Genomic DNA, 16,875 nt, shown 5'->3' with positions numbered 1-16,875 from the left:
GTAACCTGTCTTGTGGCTAAGATTACATAATGGTCTATTGATACTGCTTTCACATGCAACCAGTCATTTCTACCCAAACAACTTTATTTTTATTTATTTATTCATTTTTTATGTCAGTGCCTGCCAAATTAACCTATATGACTGTTTCAAAAGCAAATAATACTGTTTTGCTATCTCTGTGATTCAAGGTAATGTCTTTTTTCTGATGAAAGTAAGATTAAATGTAATATCTGCCTCTTCTTCTAAAACAGACGTATGATACAGGTTATGATGTTTGATTGTTGCAAAGTGGTAGTTTAAGGGAGAAAATGATAGTTGTGACAAATGTATGAATGCTTAGAAACTCTGGAGCTGAAATATGATAAATACAGCAAAGAAAATGTGTCCATATATGAAAAGGTATGCCAACAATAGCTCTTTTATATTAAGTTATATAAGGGTTGATGTTTGTCTTTTAAGTGCAGCTCTTTCTTGTTTGTGTCAGTACTGACTACTTTAGAAGAGAAGCCATATAAAAATGATAAGAAAAGCCCCTCAGAAGATGGTGTCCTCATCTTGTGCCCCATACCACGGGGTAAGTCTGACCAAGCAAGATCTGGTGTTGCTAGCTGGTTGATCAGGTTCAAGCTCAACGGTAGATGACTCCAATGAGCTCAGAGACCCCGTAGGAGACCCTGACCCCTCATATGCATAGGTCCTGAGGCAGTCAAACGGGGGCACGTAAGGATCCTCATCTGCCTCTGCAAGCCTGTCCAGAATAAACTGTCTGAATACCTCATCCTCTGGACCAATGGTGTGGGACTCCTCTCTAAGGAGGGACATCCGTATGCTAGCTCTGATGTCTTCCCTCCGGAGCCTCCTCTCCCTCCTCCTCGGGTGGGGTCGCAGCGGGACGATGGACGGCTGGCAAAAATCCAGGTCCTCTCCTCCACATCTCCCTTCCCCGTAATACAGCACCTTTTGCGACACCGTCTCAGGCAGCTCCAGCTCCTTCACCTCCACCTCCAGCCCCTCCTGCTGTTTCCGCCTGTGTCTTCTCACCATCAGCATTAGAATTGACAGCACTGCAGACATAACGCAGTAGGAGATCATTGCAGTTAAACACCAGGGCATGAGCTTAGAAGGGGGAAAGCATCTAGGGTGCCTGATGGAGCATGCACTCAGAATATAAAAGTGCACTGAAAATAATACCAGCCAGATTTGTTTTTCTGTAGCTTGCTGTGGATGGGGGAAAAAATCAAAAAGGAGGGCAAATTAAGCTTTAAATTATCTTTTTTAATTTCAGCTCACACATAAAAGGGGAATTCTTTTATTTGCTCCAAGTGGCAGAGGATGCTCAAATCTGATGCAACAGAGTGTTTCTGCATGTCTATTTGCAGGTATTGCACTCTTCCGACAGAACGTTAGCATAGCAGGTATTGCCATTAATCTTTCATGTGATGGGCACAGGGAGGACACAAAGCAGCCGAGGTCATAATAAAGCTCTTCACTATGCAAACCCTTCAACGTCCCAGGATGGCATTGCTACTGATGTATTGCAACCAATACACTCATTACCTGACATCACTGCTCTGGAAGCTTTCAGCATTTTAAAAGTGTGTGTGTGTATGTTAAAGGCACGCTGGTGAGATTATTTTTTTAAAAAGGGGGATGAGGGGGAGGGGGGGGGGGGGGTCCAAATGAAAGGGACATTTTGTTAATTGGAAATTCTGTGGTTTCACACACGTTTATATACATATTCATATATACTTGCCAAACATGATGTGAGGAGGAATTGCTCTAGCTCAACAGATCTGCTGAAAAAGAGTCACTTTTTTTTACAACAAAATATCAGTGAGATTATCATTTGATATTCTCTCTAATTACCAATATTTCTTATATGATTATACTGACTTTTTTGAGAGTTTGATCCTTTGGATATCTTGCCAAGTAACTATCAGTTAAATCATCATAGATCGTGCAATATTCAAATATTTATATAATTTTTTTTCCCTCTGAAAATCTACATCAGTCCAAATCATTTGTGAAATCCTTCTGCACAAAAGCAATCAGTTATTGAGTTCACATCACTCCACTTACACAACAATAATCCTTGTCTAGCCTGTTTTGTCAATATCACTGAGCTCTCAAGAAACTCTCGCGAAAATATTGGCAGAATAAGACCTCTGGTAGTCCTAAAATATTCTTTTTGTTGGCTGTTTAATAATCTGAAAATGCATAATTTGATGGTTTTGCAGTACATCAACATCCTTCTTTGTCTCTGTTTTCTACATTTGAATTATTCCAGACACCACAGAGGTCTTAAGGGTTTGTATGATTGAAGTTGGGCTACTTAAAATTACATAAAAGGAGATCATCTTCTCTCCCTGTGAAAGAACATTATTATTGATTGATTTTAACTCTACTCTAACATTTAAGTCTACTCTAACTAGCCTGTAATCTCTCATTTAAATGAACTAATTTCCCAGCTTTAGATACCATAAGTTTTCATTCTCTCATGTTTAACCCTCCTGTTGTCCTCAAGTCAAGGAAGGAAGAGAGGAAGGAAGAAGGAAGAAAAGGAGGGAGGAGGGAAGGAAGAAAGGAAGGAAAGAAAGGAGGGAGGAAGGAAGGATGGAGGAAGGGAGGTTGGAGGGAGGGAGGAAAGAAAGGAAGAAAGAAAGGAAGGAAAGGAGGAAAGGAAGGAAGGACAGAGGAAAGAAAGGAAGGAAGGAAGGTAGGAGGGAGGGAGGAAAGAAAGGAAGGAAAGGAGGAAAGGAAAGAAGGAAGGGAGGAAGGAAAGAAGGAAGGAAGTAAGGTAGGAGGGAGGGAGGAAAGAAGGAAGGTAGGAGGGAGGGAGAAAGGAAGGGAGTAAAGAATGACAGAGGAAAGAAGGAAGGACAGAAGGAAGGAAGAAAGGAAGGAAAGAAGGAACAGTCAAAACAGACGGGTCAATTTGACCCAGGAGGACGACAGGAAGGTTAAAACAGATGATTTTGATGCCTGATGGTAAGATATCCAAAGAACAGTCAGTATATTTCTTCATTATTATATCATCACATGATAATCTGGACTAAGATAGGATGGGGATACATTGGAGGACTTTGCTTTCTCACCTGTCACTGTGCCCAGGCTGACCAGTAGCCCTAACAAAGTTTGCAGGCTGACCCCCATAGACAGAGCGAGGGCTTCCACCCCCCCTGTGGGACAATGGCCTACGGGATGACAGCTGCAAACACTGATGGTCAGAGTGCTGGTGCTGGAGAGAGCTGGCGAGCCGCTGTCTGTCACCACCACAGGCAGGAGGTACTGGGTCCGATCCTTGCGGGTAAAAGTGCTCCTACGTGCCATGATGCCAGCTGTGTTGTCTAAAAAGGATGTCAAGAGAATGAAAGCTGCACTTTTCAGTATTCTTAAAAAAAACATGAGAGTATGAGTGCTGATATTTTTAGGGAGGGGGATTCCAAATAAGCCGAACAACTCGACTGACACGGCTAATGTGATTTAAAATACAATCTGAGCTCTCTAAAAGGCTCAAATCAAATTTTCATTGTGTACAAAAGTACATTTGGAAAACATTTCTCAGTGTTTGGTGCACCTGTAAGACTTCAATAAGTAACCAAACAGGAACTTTTTTTGAATCAAATATGCCTTATGCGTAATGGAAAAGTGTTTTATTAAATGTGTTCCTGCTTTATTCATTATTCTATTCCTGGTTGCTGACTAGACTGCTGTGCTTGCGTTTGCCAACCACCCCGAACACTGTACCTTATTCGACACATTCACACATCCCTCTGCTGCACACTGTTCGATTTTAACTGCTCCGTTTTTCATTATACAGTTTTGAAACAAGTCGACTGCCCACTGGCTGCAAGGCAAATACTCTTTCAATTTGCTTAACCTACCAACCACAAGCTACTGGATGCTTTCATTCCAAAATGCTGCAAAATTCTCTCAGATACTCGTATTCATTAAAGTTCAAGTTCTCAGAATCATAAAAATATCCCTTCCTATTGTGTCTTTTTCATGCAGTCATACAGGTTGTGGTGTAGGCGCAGCTCACCATCATTATTCCAGCTACCAAGCGGGACTTTTAAGAAAGGTTTCGTGTATATTTTGCCCTACAGCTTAAAAGCCTCTGACAGAAAATGTCAGTAATTTGAGAGATGAAATTTCTTGGCACAAGATATATAATAATACAAATCTAGTTAATGCCAAGGGTCTCAATGCAACCATATAGAGTCACGAGAGCACTTATAGGGGGAATTCACTGCCCACTTATTACAATGAGATAACAGAACTTCTATTCCAATGTCAAAAAAAAAAAAAACATCCGCACAGTTTTTCTCATCACCCGCTGTCTATCGAGCAGCTCTGAGATGAACCGTTTTCTCTGCTGTTTCACCTGAAGCTTCTCTAATCAATACTCCTATATCAACATTGGATCAAATGACTCAGTCTGAAGTGAAAGGAGTTGCTCATAGTGACGAGCCCACGTAGAATTCAACATCAACTGACTCTGCAGTAATCCTTAGCTCTATGGACCACTTTGCAGCGATACACATGAAGTATCTGAGTTCTTTTTCACTCCGATAATTCCTATAAACACAAGATATCACCATAACACCTAGAAAGAACAGTATAAAGTAGTTTCTGTCTAAGATATATATAAAATACTCAAATAATGGATATTTAGAGCAGATGGAGTATTTGTGTCCTATTCTCTAATCAAATGTAACCTTGATTATCTCTTATGGTGAAGTTCGGATTGATGCGTGTCTCAGGGACCATAGAGAAGTAGAAGTGGTGTCCCTCGGCAGGGTCGTCTGGATCCACGGCGCTGAGCAGCTGAATAAGCTGAGAGACACAAAGGCGCATTACTGAAGAAAAATGAGCAGCACAAGCACTCACATACTGACAACAGATTTCCTAGGAAGTGTGCATGCTTCTCAGAAATATGGCACTCAGAATCTCATTTAGAGGCTGACAATGATTGTTGTGCTGTACAATAGTCAAATGGTTTCTTCCAAGTCCTTCAATGTTTAAAAAGATACACGGAGAGAAAGATGAATAATAGAAAGGTTGGTGATATAATACAATATGACACAATATGAGAACTTTTACTGTCCACACACACTCTCATTGCAACACTGCTGTATTGTAAATCATGGACATCAGTGCATCATAATATACATACTTCTCCCGCCTGTGTCCCCTCACAGATATATGGCTGGTAATCTCTTGCAAGCCTTGGCACATTGTCGTTTATGTCCAGCACTTTGATGAACACCACCACAGAGGAGGATAAATGGTTCTGGCCTGCAGTAGTGAAGATAGACATTTGCAGGAGTCCACCAGGTGCATGTATCATAAATGCTTTGTAAAAGATCTGTCAAAATAATACTTAAGACTGATAAATGTTTGTTCTTATTTGGATCTAAAGTATAAATGCAAATCTAGCTACAGTATGGAAATGTAAAGGTTTGCATCACTTATTATTTGTCCTCAGTGGCACTGCTGTGAATATTTTTGGGCAGATTTCTCAACTGAGTGAGCCACAAATTGGCCGTATGAACAAGATGCTCCTTACTTGTTTCCTTGGCTGCAACAGTCACATTGTGCCAGTTTTCAGTCTCTCGGTCCAAAGCTTTAGCAACAGTTATGGTCCCATTGTTTGGATCTATTTTGAAAGCTTTTGTGGTATCACTCCTTTTGTCAATTGAATATCTGGAAGAAGAAATCACAGAGACACACACATTTATTGCAGGCAAGGTTGTTTTCTGGGCAAACAAAAACATTACGAAGCCGCGGGGAGATTAATTAGACAAATTGCTCAATTTTTAAATCTGTTGACAGATATCCAACAAAGAGAGCACACACACAAGCTGGTGTGACTCAGCGACAACAACACTGAGAAAACAAAGCATCTACCACACAAGGGAGAGACTCAGTTTTTGGGGAGGTTTTTTTTCTTTCTTTTTTTTATATCTGACCATGGATTTTTTTTCTTTTTTTCTATTTTTTCTAAAGTCAGAGAATATCATTTAAAAACAGTGACACAGAGAAACTTGTCGAGGCTGAGAAAGTTTTTTTTTTTTTTTTTTTTTTTAGTTGAATAATAATCTTGTCTACACAGTTTTCCAGGTGGTGCAGCTGCAGTGACAAAAGGCACAAATCTGTGTCTTGTTTTCTGGGCTTGTGATTTTTATTATAAATTATAAAAAGCCTGCAAAGAATGAACTAAAAAAAAAAAAAAAAAAACCCATACATTTTTCAAGCAAGCATTATTGTTTCCTTGCTGCACATTCACACCACTATACCTTTAACACTTATTAATACAAGTCATTAAAACAACATAGTGAATTAGGGGTGACCAGAAATGAAAACACACTGACTAATGAATCATTTCTGTAAGCCACTTTGTTGATAATAACATAGTAAAACAAACCCAATCTGCACAAAGAAAACTTAATCATATTTGCTAGAACTGTGAAAACCCCACAAAATGTCAGCTTGAATTTATTAATCAATGAGACACTTTCACCAAAGGGACAGTAATAGACGCTCGGCTGGGGATGATATGCAGCACCTGCCACTCTTAAGCTCTGCTGAGATGGACTACAGGCACCAGTAGTGCTGCTGTCTCCTCTGCAACGTGCCCCACTTGCAAATGACATCAAATCTCAATTCCATATGCCACCTCGTACGGTGCTTTATTACATTCCCACGTCCTAGCCACGTCGCTTTGTGATAATACCACGGCAATAGATAGAAAAGCCTGTGAGGTATAAAAAAAAATAAAAAATCGTCATGATTTATTCAGCAGGGCTCATTTCCTACTAAAGTAATATGAGATAAATATGACCATGTACAGGGGTATCCAGAGATCAAGGGTAAAAATGGATGCACCGAGCCAGTAACACTATTTGAAATGGAATGATTTTTCACCCTGTGGAGGCAGCTGTCTAGGGATGTTCAACCCCCACCAGCCTGGGTATCTACCTCGTCATTATCATACTGGCAGCTGGGTGGCAGATGCCATTCTTCCTGGTGACTGTTTGGAAAGTCCACATTACCTGATGGGACTGTTGACTGTGTCAGTGTCTCTGGCACTAACGCTGCCAACCACAGTTCCCACAGCTGCATTTTCAGGAACTTTCCATTCGTAGACCGACGTGAGAAAAACAGGCGGCTCGTCCACGTCCTCCACCACAATCTTCAGCGTGGTCCTGTCCGTGAACTCCTCCAGAGGCAGAAAAGTAGTGTCCACTGGATCATTGACCGCCTCTGCAGCCATCACATAACGTCGCTTATTTTCGTAGTCCAAAGGCTGCGGAGGAGAAGAGGAGAGAAATTCATCATTCATTTTGATACCATGACCGTTAAAGCGGAAAACAACTTGTTCATCATCATTAAGCAACCATTAAGAGTAACAGTTTTTCAAATATGTTTTGCCAACTCGAGATAGATGATTACTCCGCTGAGAGCTGGACACGACTCTCACTGTATGTTCAAATTGTTTTCGTCAGTGTCAATAAGCTACCAGCTGTGAGTGTGAACTTAAATAATGCTTTGTTTTCGATTTACATTATGATGCCAGTAATAAGAAAACAGCATGAAAAACAGCTGCGTTCTCAAAATGATTCAGAGTCAATAAACTTTTATTATTTTATTATCATGTAATCTAAATTGAAAACTCCTAAAAAGATGCATACTGTATCTGAGGAAAAAAATAAAGTATGAAGCAGAAAAACAAGATAATAAGTTAAAGTTAAAGGAAAACTGTGGTATTTTTTTCAACCTTTTTATTTCCATCATTTTGGATTTAAAGGTGCAGGGTATAGAATGTAGCGACATCTAGCGGAAATGGAATATAATTGTCATAAGTATGTTTTCATTACTGTATGATCACCTGAAACAAAAAATCTGGTTTTCATTATGTTAGCATGAGCCCTTTCCATCTACACAGAGAGCAGGCCCCCTTACATGGAGGCCACCATCATGTATCTACAGTTCAAAAAGAAACAATTACAATTTCCTACGTGACATAATTAGAATAATAATTGAGTCATATATAAGAGTAATTTCTAGGAGACATTTTCTTGTCTAGGAGAAAGTTTCTTTCAAACTTTTGTATTTTTCTTTTCTAACTTTGTCAATAAAGGAAAACTACAAACTCCGAATTTTGAGAGACTTGAGACTGAGACTTGTTCCTTGTGCATTTTAAATGTAGTTTTGACAATATATAATATGTATAATGCACTGCAGAAGTCACCTTTGCCAGTAGAATCACTCCCTCCTGTGTTTTTGGATCTGTTTGGATGGTAAAAGTGGAGCTTTCCTCCAGGTCCTCCAGACTGTAGACCATCCTAGCATTGATGCCAATGTCAGCATCATCTGCCATAATCCTTCCTACTGTGGTGCCCACCTCTGCATCTTCAGGGATGTCAAAGGTGTACATATCTAAAAAAACAAACAAACAAAAAAAATGAAACTTCTACCCAAGAGGTTGAATAATACCAAATGTGTTGTTTTTCACAGCAAGTAATGATAACTCATGCTTGGAGAAAAACAACAAATAATAAAGAAAAAAAAAAAGCTTTCCACACTTAAACATCGCACACGGAAGTTGACAGTAAGTTGTTAATAGCTAGTCAAGAGAGTGTGCTAGTGTGTAAAGTGATAAGAAAGGAGAACATTGTGGTGGAAGGTCAATTTGTGTGAGTCACAGATAAGTTGTGGCAACTCCACATAATCCCAGCCTAACTCTAATAAGAAGATGAGAAAAAGTGATTGTGTCTTTGAGTGACTCTATTTGGATGGCTGCCACAACTGGGAGGAACTCAACAGGCAACCCAGCTGCTCCTGAAAAAAAAAAAAACCCAAAAAACTTGCTGATAATAATTTGTAATTATGTGACAAAACAGAGGGCATAGTTCAAAGTGAAGTGTGTTCATACAATATTTATAAGCTATTTTCATTGAACATAGAATCTAAGGGATACAGTAGCACTAGCAATGAATGTGAATGTGAACATTAATAGTTAAAACTATCATCCTTGCTTTCTCATTTCTACAGAATTGATTTCTTCCCAGGGCATTCATTTAGTGAGGTTTATCGGCGAGAAGGCTAGGTTTGTTTCCAAAGGTCATGACAAATGTCCTCTCATGTGTGAATGATTAAATTCATCCAGTGGGCGACGCATGTACGCGTGCACACTCAAATGAACCAAACATCCCCATCTCTTTCCCTGTCTCTTTCCCCCCCTTGTCTCCCTCCCTTGTTCTCTCATTCTTCGACTGCCTCCTTTTAATTTTGGCTGCCGGCTGAATAACAAGATGCGTACAGTCGAATGCAACGCTGGCAGCACAAACCACCCACCCGAACCGGGAGAAGTGTGATCAAATAAATACCTCTTAGGTATAATATCAAACATGTCCTCACAGCCTGCAATGCTTTGTACTCTTTCATTGATTTCATTGAGCATGTATGGCTTAGTGTTTGCATCATTGTGAGTCATGTAAGCGACTCACGGTGCCGAAACGTGGGTCCATTGTCATTGACATCAGTCAGGGTGACGGTGACTGTGGTGGAGGTGGAGTAACCACCGCTGAGGCCCAGCATATCCTTCACCTGCACCACCACCAGGTATTTCTCTCTGGCTTCACGGTCCATGTTTTGCCAAGATGTTACAATAATACCTGCGGGTGGAGGAGATAGACAGAGAGCAGAGTTATAGAGTTTAGATTCATTAAAGCAGCGTCTGTGAATGGTTTCCTACGCTTTTTAAAACTAGACTACTTGCCTCAAATAGTCTACAAGGGAGCCGTGCAGGAAAAACTACACCAAACTAAACTCAGGGTCTGCTGATTTAATCAGTACACAAAGAAATATCAAGAGGGCTTTCAGATGAATTAACGCTTCCTCTGTTAGGCCAGAGTGGAGGCAATAGTAAACAGATGAACAATTCGAATCAGGAGAATTGAATAGACATGCAAATTCATGTGCTATTTTTTGCTCGAGAAGTGATTATTTCAATCGCTGATTCATCTAATCTTGTGTTTCGATGACATCAGCTTCTCAGCAGCCAAGGGGGAACCACAGTATCCAGAAAGCGAGCTATCACTGTTGTTATGTGTGAGCACATTCGATTTGTGCTGCGCATACAGTATCTAGTTATTGTGGCTACTAAATTAGCCAGTTGAGCAGGTAACAATGCTAAAAACAAGCTATGTTTTCTAAAGATAAAGCTGGTTTTATATATTATTGTCAACAAACTCCATTAAAAGATCAAAACCAACTTGCCATCAATCTGTCTCTCAGTACTTTTCTGTCTCTGGAACTTTGCCTCAAGCCCCTTCATATACAAAAGAAAAATCTTTTTAAAATGCTTCACAGATATATTGTTTCATTTTTTTTATTTTTTTATTTAAAAAAAAGGCTAAGTAACAGCTGGGGACTGAAGTTTGCAGCAGACGATACTCACTTAGGACTAAAAAATGCATTTGTTGGGGACTATTTCCTTTGACTACAGCATCCATGTTAATTGTAATGAACAACATGTCACCCGGTGCAATAATGTGGCTCATTGATATGATGTTCATAGATTTTTGATAACAATGGAGGTCTATGCATTAGAGGATTCATCTATACAGACAATACTTTATAGTCAGATCACGTAATTCACTGTTGGTTTTAGTCTTTTCATAGAATATGTTGACAACAAGAAAAAAAATATAGTATACTGTTGGCTGTATTCTTTCAGGTTAACTAAAGCCATGGGCAAAACTATAATATGAAGTGGTCTGGAGTCATCTGCTGCCAACTCCTCCATGGGGGCAGCCTAAAAAGTCAGAATAGCCCTAGTAGAAATTGCATTAACTTGAATTTTAGAAAATTTCCAACGTCAATAATGTCCTCCCCCAACTTCTCTCAGTTAAGGTCAGGAATGTGTGTGGGATGTTGCTAGAAGTGACCTCTGCATACCAAGGAATGTGTGTAAATTTACATGCACTGGAGTCAGTTTTTACCAATTTTCTGTCAAGGAGCATAGACAGAGACATTTCTCACCACTGGTCTGAAAAAGTAGCGTTATTTGTCAGTACTTGTTTTGAGTGATAAAGTTGTCAGGGGAATTTAAACAATCTCTGAAGTTAAAAAATGGTTTTTGAGTTGTCAAAAGTGACTGAGACTAAAAAGAAAAATATCCTAAAATAAAATAAGTTCCTGTCTCAACAACCTGAAATTGGAAAGATTTTGTCTTTCTGTCTTATTTGTAGCCCACCTGTAGAAAATTTAAAGATTATTTCTGCACAATTGAATCTCTAGTGTGTCTTCATGATAGCAAAAATCTGTGGTTGCTAAGAGATTTCTCTCCACAGATAATGAGTAACAGATAGGATGAAGTGAAAGCCTGTGTGGTTATCAGCGGCTCGTACCGGTCTTTGGCTCCACAGAGAAGTAAGGCTCCCCCTGCAGGATGGAGTAGATGAGCTTGGCGTTGTTTCCAAACATGGGATCATCAGCATCTGTGGCTGTCACCTGGGCCACTGTGGTCCCTGTGGGTGGGAGCGGATCACACAGTGAGAGTTAGCTCAGGCAGCAGTTCCAGTCGACGGGGAAATAAAGTGATTATGCCATAGTCCCGCAGGGTCTGTCTGTCTGGCTCAGGGGGGGAGCGGTGGAAATGGAAAAGGAGAGGGGGTGATGTTGAGGTAGAGTTAGAGAGGAAGGATGTTGACAAAGGGCTGAGGGTTGGGGAGGTGTGGGCGGGAGAGTGGAGGAGTGTGTGTGGAGGGGGGAGGGGGGGGGGGCAGCATTGGCCTTTCACAACTCAGTAAGGCTGTGTGCAGGTGTGCGTGACAACCTCTCCAGCCCCATAGCGACATCCTTCTCACTATCCACCTGCCCCTCGTTGTCTTTCCTTCGCACTCTGATTCGGTTTCACTTCGCTATCTTTCACACTTACTACCCCTTTTCTTCGCTGGCCATATCTTTCTCCTCACCTCGCTTTCTATCTTTCTCTCCCTCAGTCCTTTTGTCTATCTTTCTTTTTCTTCCTTCTCCTTCTTTTTTCTTCCAGGAAACGCCTTTCCTATTCAAAGGCAGGGATTTACCGGAGCATTTCTTATTCTCAGTGATCTGCACTCCAACTTTCCCCTCTCATTTTCTCTTTCAGAAAGTCAAATGCATTATGATTTATTACAGGAGCAATATTATACAGCAAAAGCAGATTACATATAAATTGAAATGGTAATGTTTGTAATATGAAAGGGCATTGGTTGTAATAACATTATTTAAGAAATTTATCCATAAAGGCAACCAAGCTGTGATAGAGAATCCAATACTCTTAACTTCCTGAATGGCGACAGATGACAGACATTCATATAACCTTTTGCTCGCTATCTTCATTCAATATTTAAGTAAATAAATTTAAAGTATATCTTTGAGGAAAATAAATATTTTTTTTTATTTGTGGACAAAAAATATCATGATTTACCATACTAAGAGTATACAGCTAGCTAAGTTATGCTAGTGGGTCTGTGAGGCTGTATCCTTCATAATGTCAATGTGAACAATGTGTGTTGATGCTATACAGGTAATATTTACTGTGTTAACCATCTTAGTTTATCATGCTAACCTACTAACATTTGCTAATTAGTATTACGTATTTAGTCATAAAACACTGGACAAAATTTCAACTTTGACCTGATGCTAGTGCAAGAGGAAAAATCGGAGGTTCACTGAAGTAATTTAGGATTCATCTACAGTACTGAGGATCATGATTTCCTGCATAAAATTTAATGGTAATTCATCCAGTAGGTGTTTGAACCAGAGTGGTGGACCAACCAATATCATTATCTGCTGCTAGCATTGCTAAAACAAAACCAACGTCAACATTTATCATTAAAATGAGTGTTAACAATTGTATTGGTCATCCATAGTTCCAATTAAATCTCAAGATCTTTGGTAGACTTTGGGGAAAAGGTTGCTGTTGAATCTTTCATTTTCCCCATGTTATAAGGACCACAAATTAAATTCCATTGTTATTAGTGTGGAGGCTGAAATCTCCAAATCCAACAGAGAGATCTGAAAACCTGAGAAGATAAAACCAAACTACCTTCTGGGCTAAATATGACTACTGCTTATTGCTAACCTTGCCCTCTGCCTTTATCTTTCTCAATCATACCTTTTGGACACATCTCTGGGATGCTGGACACATACGGTTCATTCTGAAATTGAGGGACATTGTCATTGATGTCCTGGACTTTGATGATAAACTCCGATTGGGGCTCTTCTGGTTCATTGGACCTCCTGTTGATAGCCTGGGCTTGAAGGACGTAGAAGGCCTTTTCCTCACGGTCAAGTTTCTTCAATGTCCGGATCTCACCAGAGTACTCATCTATCTCAAAAACATCTCCGGCACCCTCTCCTGATAATATGTACTTGATGGTAAACTCGCCTCGGTCAGAATCAGATTTGAGCTGCGAAAAGAAGAGGTAGAGCAGATGAAAGCTTGGGAGAGTTTTTTATAACCAATTTTGTCTTCACGGGCAACTACAAAACATGCATTTTCAAAGGGAAGTGCTGTATCAAGGACATGGAGGACATTCAGTCTAAAGCTGTACCTTGCCAATAACACGAGGAGTGGGATCTTCCTCTGGGACAAACAGCTGTTTCCAGATCCAGCCTCTCTTCAGGCGACGGTGCAGATGAGTGGACCCCTGGGCCAATTGTTGAGCTTCCAGACCCTGAGTACCTCTCATATCGCTCAGCACGCCGCCAGGAATCATAGAAAAGACCGTAATCATGGCCAAAACACTCGGCGTGGTCATTTTTATTGTCCATCCTTGCATTTCCTCTCCACTCATGGTCAGTGGACAGAGGACAGAGGTGGCACCGGTCCAGTGCTATCAATTCTTCATTCAACAGTACAGTAATTCATGATCCCGGCAGTGCTGTATCCCATCTTGTTATTACGTGGTTTGTATGCATGCTCATACCTCTGAAATAAAAGTTAACAATTTAATTAATGGCTGAGTGAGAAATTTCCATCAGTGCACAGAGACTGCAAAATGAGGAAATTGAAAGCTGTTTTAATGTAGAATAGGAAAAAAAAATTAGCTGTTTAATTACACAAAGCTATAAATACAAGTGTGCTTAGTATTCTCTATGTCTTTTAATTACAAAGGCACATCTACATGTTTTAAAAGGTTGGCATATCAGAGTGAATTTTTACGTGTATGAAATGAGGAAATCTAACTTGATGAGTTTACAAGATGAAGATGAAAAAGATGGGAGTATTTCTGCATGGTTTAAAGGTGGCGTTATGTGGAAAGATTGTAGCATAGCTGAACTAATTTGAAAAAAACAGAAATCATGATTTGATTAAAAATAATAATATATTGAATCAGCGTTAACATCAAAGGCTACGTGTTGTGACTTACTAGTGACTTGAAAACTGGTTAAGTATTTCTAAACAGGAAGATAAAAATGTTAATATATGGTTAAAATGAGGGTAAATGGTTGAAATAGATCATTAAATTAATGGGTAGGCTTAAACAGTTGAAAACGAATAGTTCAGTAGCTTAACGCTCCTGTTGTCCTCAGGTCAAGGAAGGATAGGAGGAAGGAAGGAAAGGAGTAAGGAGGAAAAGAGGAAGGAAGTAAGGAGAGAAGGAAGGAAGGAAGGAAGGAAGGAGTAAGGATGAAAAGAGGAAGGAAAGGAGGAAGGAAGGAAGGAATTTAGGAGAGGAGAAAGGGAGGAAGGAAAGGAGGAATAAAGGAAGGAAGGAAGGAAGGAAGGAAGGAAGGAAGGAAAGGAGTAAGGAGGGAGGGAGGAAGGAAAGAAGGAAGCAAGGATGGAAGGAGGAGGGAGCAAAGAAAGAGGGAAGAAGGAAGGAAAGAAGGAACAGTCAAAAGAGATGGGGTCAATTTGACCCGGGAGGACGACACAAGGGTTAAATAGTTACAGTAGTTGTAATGGCTAAATGGCTAAAATAGATAGATAATGATAAACAGTTGAAATGATTAGCTTCAGCGTGTCTGAAAAGTACAGTATAAATGCAAACTAAATAATAATAATAATAATAATAATAACAACAATATCCACTTTAATATAACTGACAGCCTTTAGCATCCAGTTGAACACATTTAGAATATAATGGTGCCTATGAAGAGGTACTTGAATGGGTTGAGGGGGTAAACTGTAAACAGGTAGGAAAACAGAAAAAGACTGAGAAACACTGTTTTATATGCACTCTGCACTGATAGGATTCCTTCTTATCTATCTGAAGAGTTACATCAAATCTATTGCTCAACAGCAACTCAGATGTAATAATAATTCAAGCAAGAATCCCAGAGCAGAATTGCATTTTACAAGAAAAAGTCAATCCCTTTGTCTGAGCTCTGCCTTTTGTTATTTCACATCCTGGAGTCCTGCATGGGTTGAAAACAGCCCTCTGTTTTGAAATTCAGACAAGGGCCTGTATTGTGTTACATGGAGGGGGGGGGGCAGGGCCTGAACATCATTCCTTAAGCATGACACTGCACTCTGCAGCTGACTAATGAAGACTTCTAATTAGATCAATGTCTCCCCAGACGTGGAAAACAAGACACACATGCCTCTGACAAACTATGAGTAGAATCAATGCACTGATTACAATGTGCACCAAGATCAGGGTCAAGAGTGTGAGGACATTGAAAGTCAGACGAGACAGGAAATTAGTTAGGACCACACAAGTACAACATATTACAGTACACCATCAATGTAAAGTTAGCAGACATGAGATGTGACTTCTTCTTCTAGTATCTAACAATAACTATCCACTACAAACATGTCACTATCAAAGAGGCCAACATCTCATATCCTAGCTTTGTTATCTTTGTCATCAACAGTAATTAATAGTGTGGAGGATTGTTTTGACTAGGTAATCTCCCCTTTTCACTTAGTAAATTAGCTATTTCTGTCAATATAGCAACGCCGACAAGAGTATAAAACCATTGTAAACCATTCTAATTTCAGAATGAGACTATGTTTACAGTATTTCACAACTGTGAAAGTCCTTGGGCTTTTCCTAGGCTTTTGTCTTATAAAGTCGATTACATTGAGAAGCACACAAATTATTTGCCTTGACATAAAATCCTGAAACAAACTGTGCTGCTCTCCACTCGAGCAGAAAACCATACATCAGCACTCACAACAGCCATAATTCTGAACATTTTTAATAGAGCGTTTTGACACTGTAATATCAGCACATAACATATACTGCCCCGCAATGTGGTCGCTTTAATCCAAAATGGTGCACAAGAACACAAGTGGATGATTTTTTTTTTAGCATGGGTGGTCCTGAGGGAAATTTAAAATATAGAGTACATAGTGGGAAGTTGTTTCAGCAGTTAGAGTAGTTGCAGTATTAATGTGTTAACAGCCCATAATGGTCATGTTTAATCTTGTAAAAGTAAATTAGCTGTCAAGATCCATTTGTAATGAGCTGGTAAAATCAATTACTGATGCAGACTTTCATTTCTGAAATTCAATTTCGATACAGAACGCGGATGAGAGTATGTGCTTGTGCTTATGTATGTCTTTACAGGCCGTATTCATATCTCCGAGCATTGTGGAGTGACATTCCAATTAGTGGCCAGTGAATCGTGAGCTGTTATGGTCTTTCATAGGCCTGCCAAGCACGCGCCCAAACTGAACGCCTTGAGCCAAAACTAGACAAGAGCCCTCAATGATGTTACTCTGAGCAACTTGCTAGGCTGCCAACATGCCAAGGAGTCTGCTGCTTTAAAAAAAACAAAAACAAAAAACCTTCCTGCCTTTACTGACGTGGCTGAAATAGTGCACAGGTCAACGGATGTTTAGGAGTCAATTTAACATAATGGACCTTT

The 16,875-nt window shown here is 39.9% G+C and overlaps 1 protein-coding gene across 1 annotated transcript; it reads right to left on the bottom strand.

Annotated features, from left to right (window-relative positions):
• Nucleotides 1-534: 534 nt before the first annotated feature.
• On the bottom strand, nucleotides 535-13,896 carry LOC128382066 (cadherin-7-like). Its single transcript, XM_053342045.1, has 11 exons — nucleotides 13,608-13,896; nucleotides 13,169-13,463; nucleotides 11,418-11,537; nucleotides 9,513-9,680; nucleotides 8,255-8,442; nucleotides 7,056-7,309; nucleotides 5,570-5,706; nucleotides 5,177-5,298; nucleotides 4,719-4,836; nucleotides 3,096-3,347; nucleotides 535-1,064 (listed from the first exon to the last, which is right to left on the bottom strand). The coding sequence occupies exons 1-11, from the start codon at nucleotides 13,848-13,850 to the stop codon at nucleotides 535-537; spliced, it is 2,427 nt and encodes an 808-aa protein (XP_053198020.1). The 5' UTR covers nucleotides 13,851-13,896.
• Nucleotides 13,897-16,875: the final 2,979 nt, after the last annotated feature.

Source organism: Scomber japonicus, chromosome 21 (assembly GCF_027409825.1).
Source record: "Scomber japonicus isolate fScoJap1 chromosome 21, fScoJap1.pri, whole genome shotgun sequence".
In the NCBI taxonomy this organism is placed as follows: Eukaryota; Metazoa; Chordata; class Actinopteri; order Scombriformes; family Scombridae; genus Scomber; species Scomber japonicus.
The sequence above is the reverse complement of the archived record's forward strand: the minus strand, read 5'-3'. Positions and strand labels throughout refer to the sequence as shown.

What these genes read in the sequence shown, in the direction of transcription:
- LOC128382066 (XM_053342045.1), bottom strand. Translation starts at nt 13,850, where the DNA reads ATGAGTGGAGAGGAAATGCAAGGATGGACAATAAAAATGACCACGCCG. An exon ending in CTCTGTGGAGCCAAAGACCG is followed by an intron (nt 9,681 to 11,417) that starts GTACGAGCCGCT and finishes CTCCACCCGCAG; the next exon opens with GTATTATTGTAACATCTTGG. An exon ending in GAGTGATTCTACTGGCAAAG is followed by an intron (nt 7,310 to 8,254) that starts GTGACTTCTGCA and finishes TCTCCTCCGCAG; the next exon opens with CCTTTGGACTACGAAAATAA.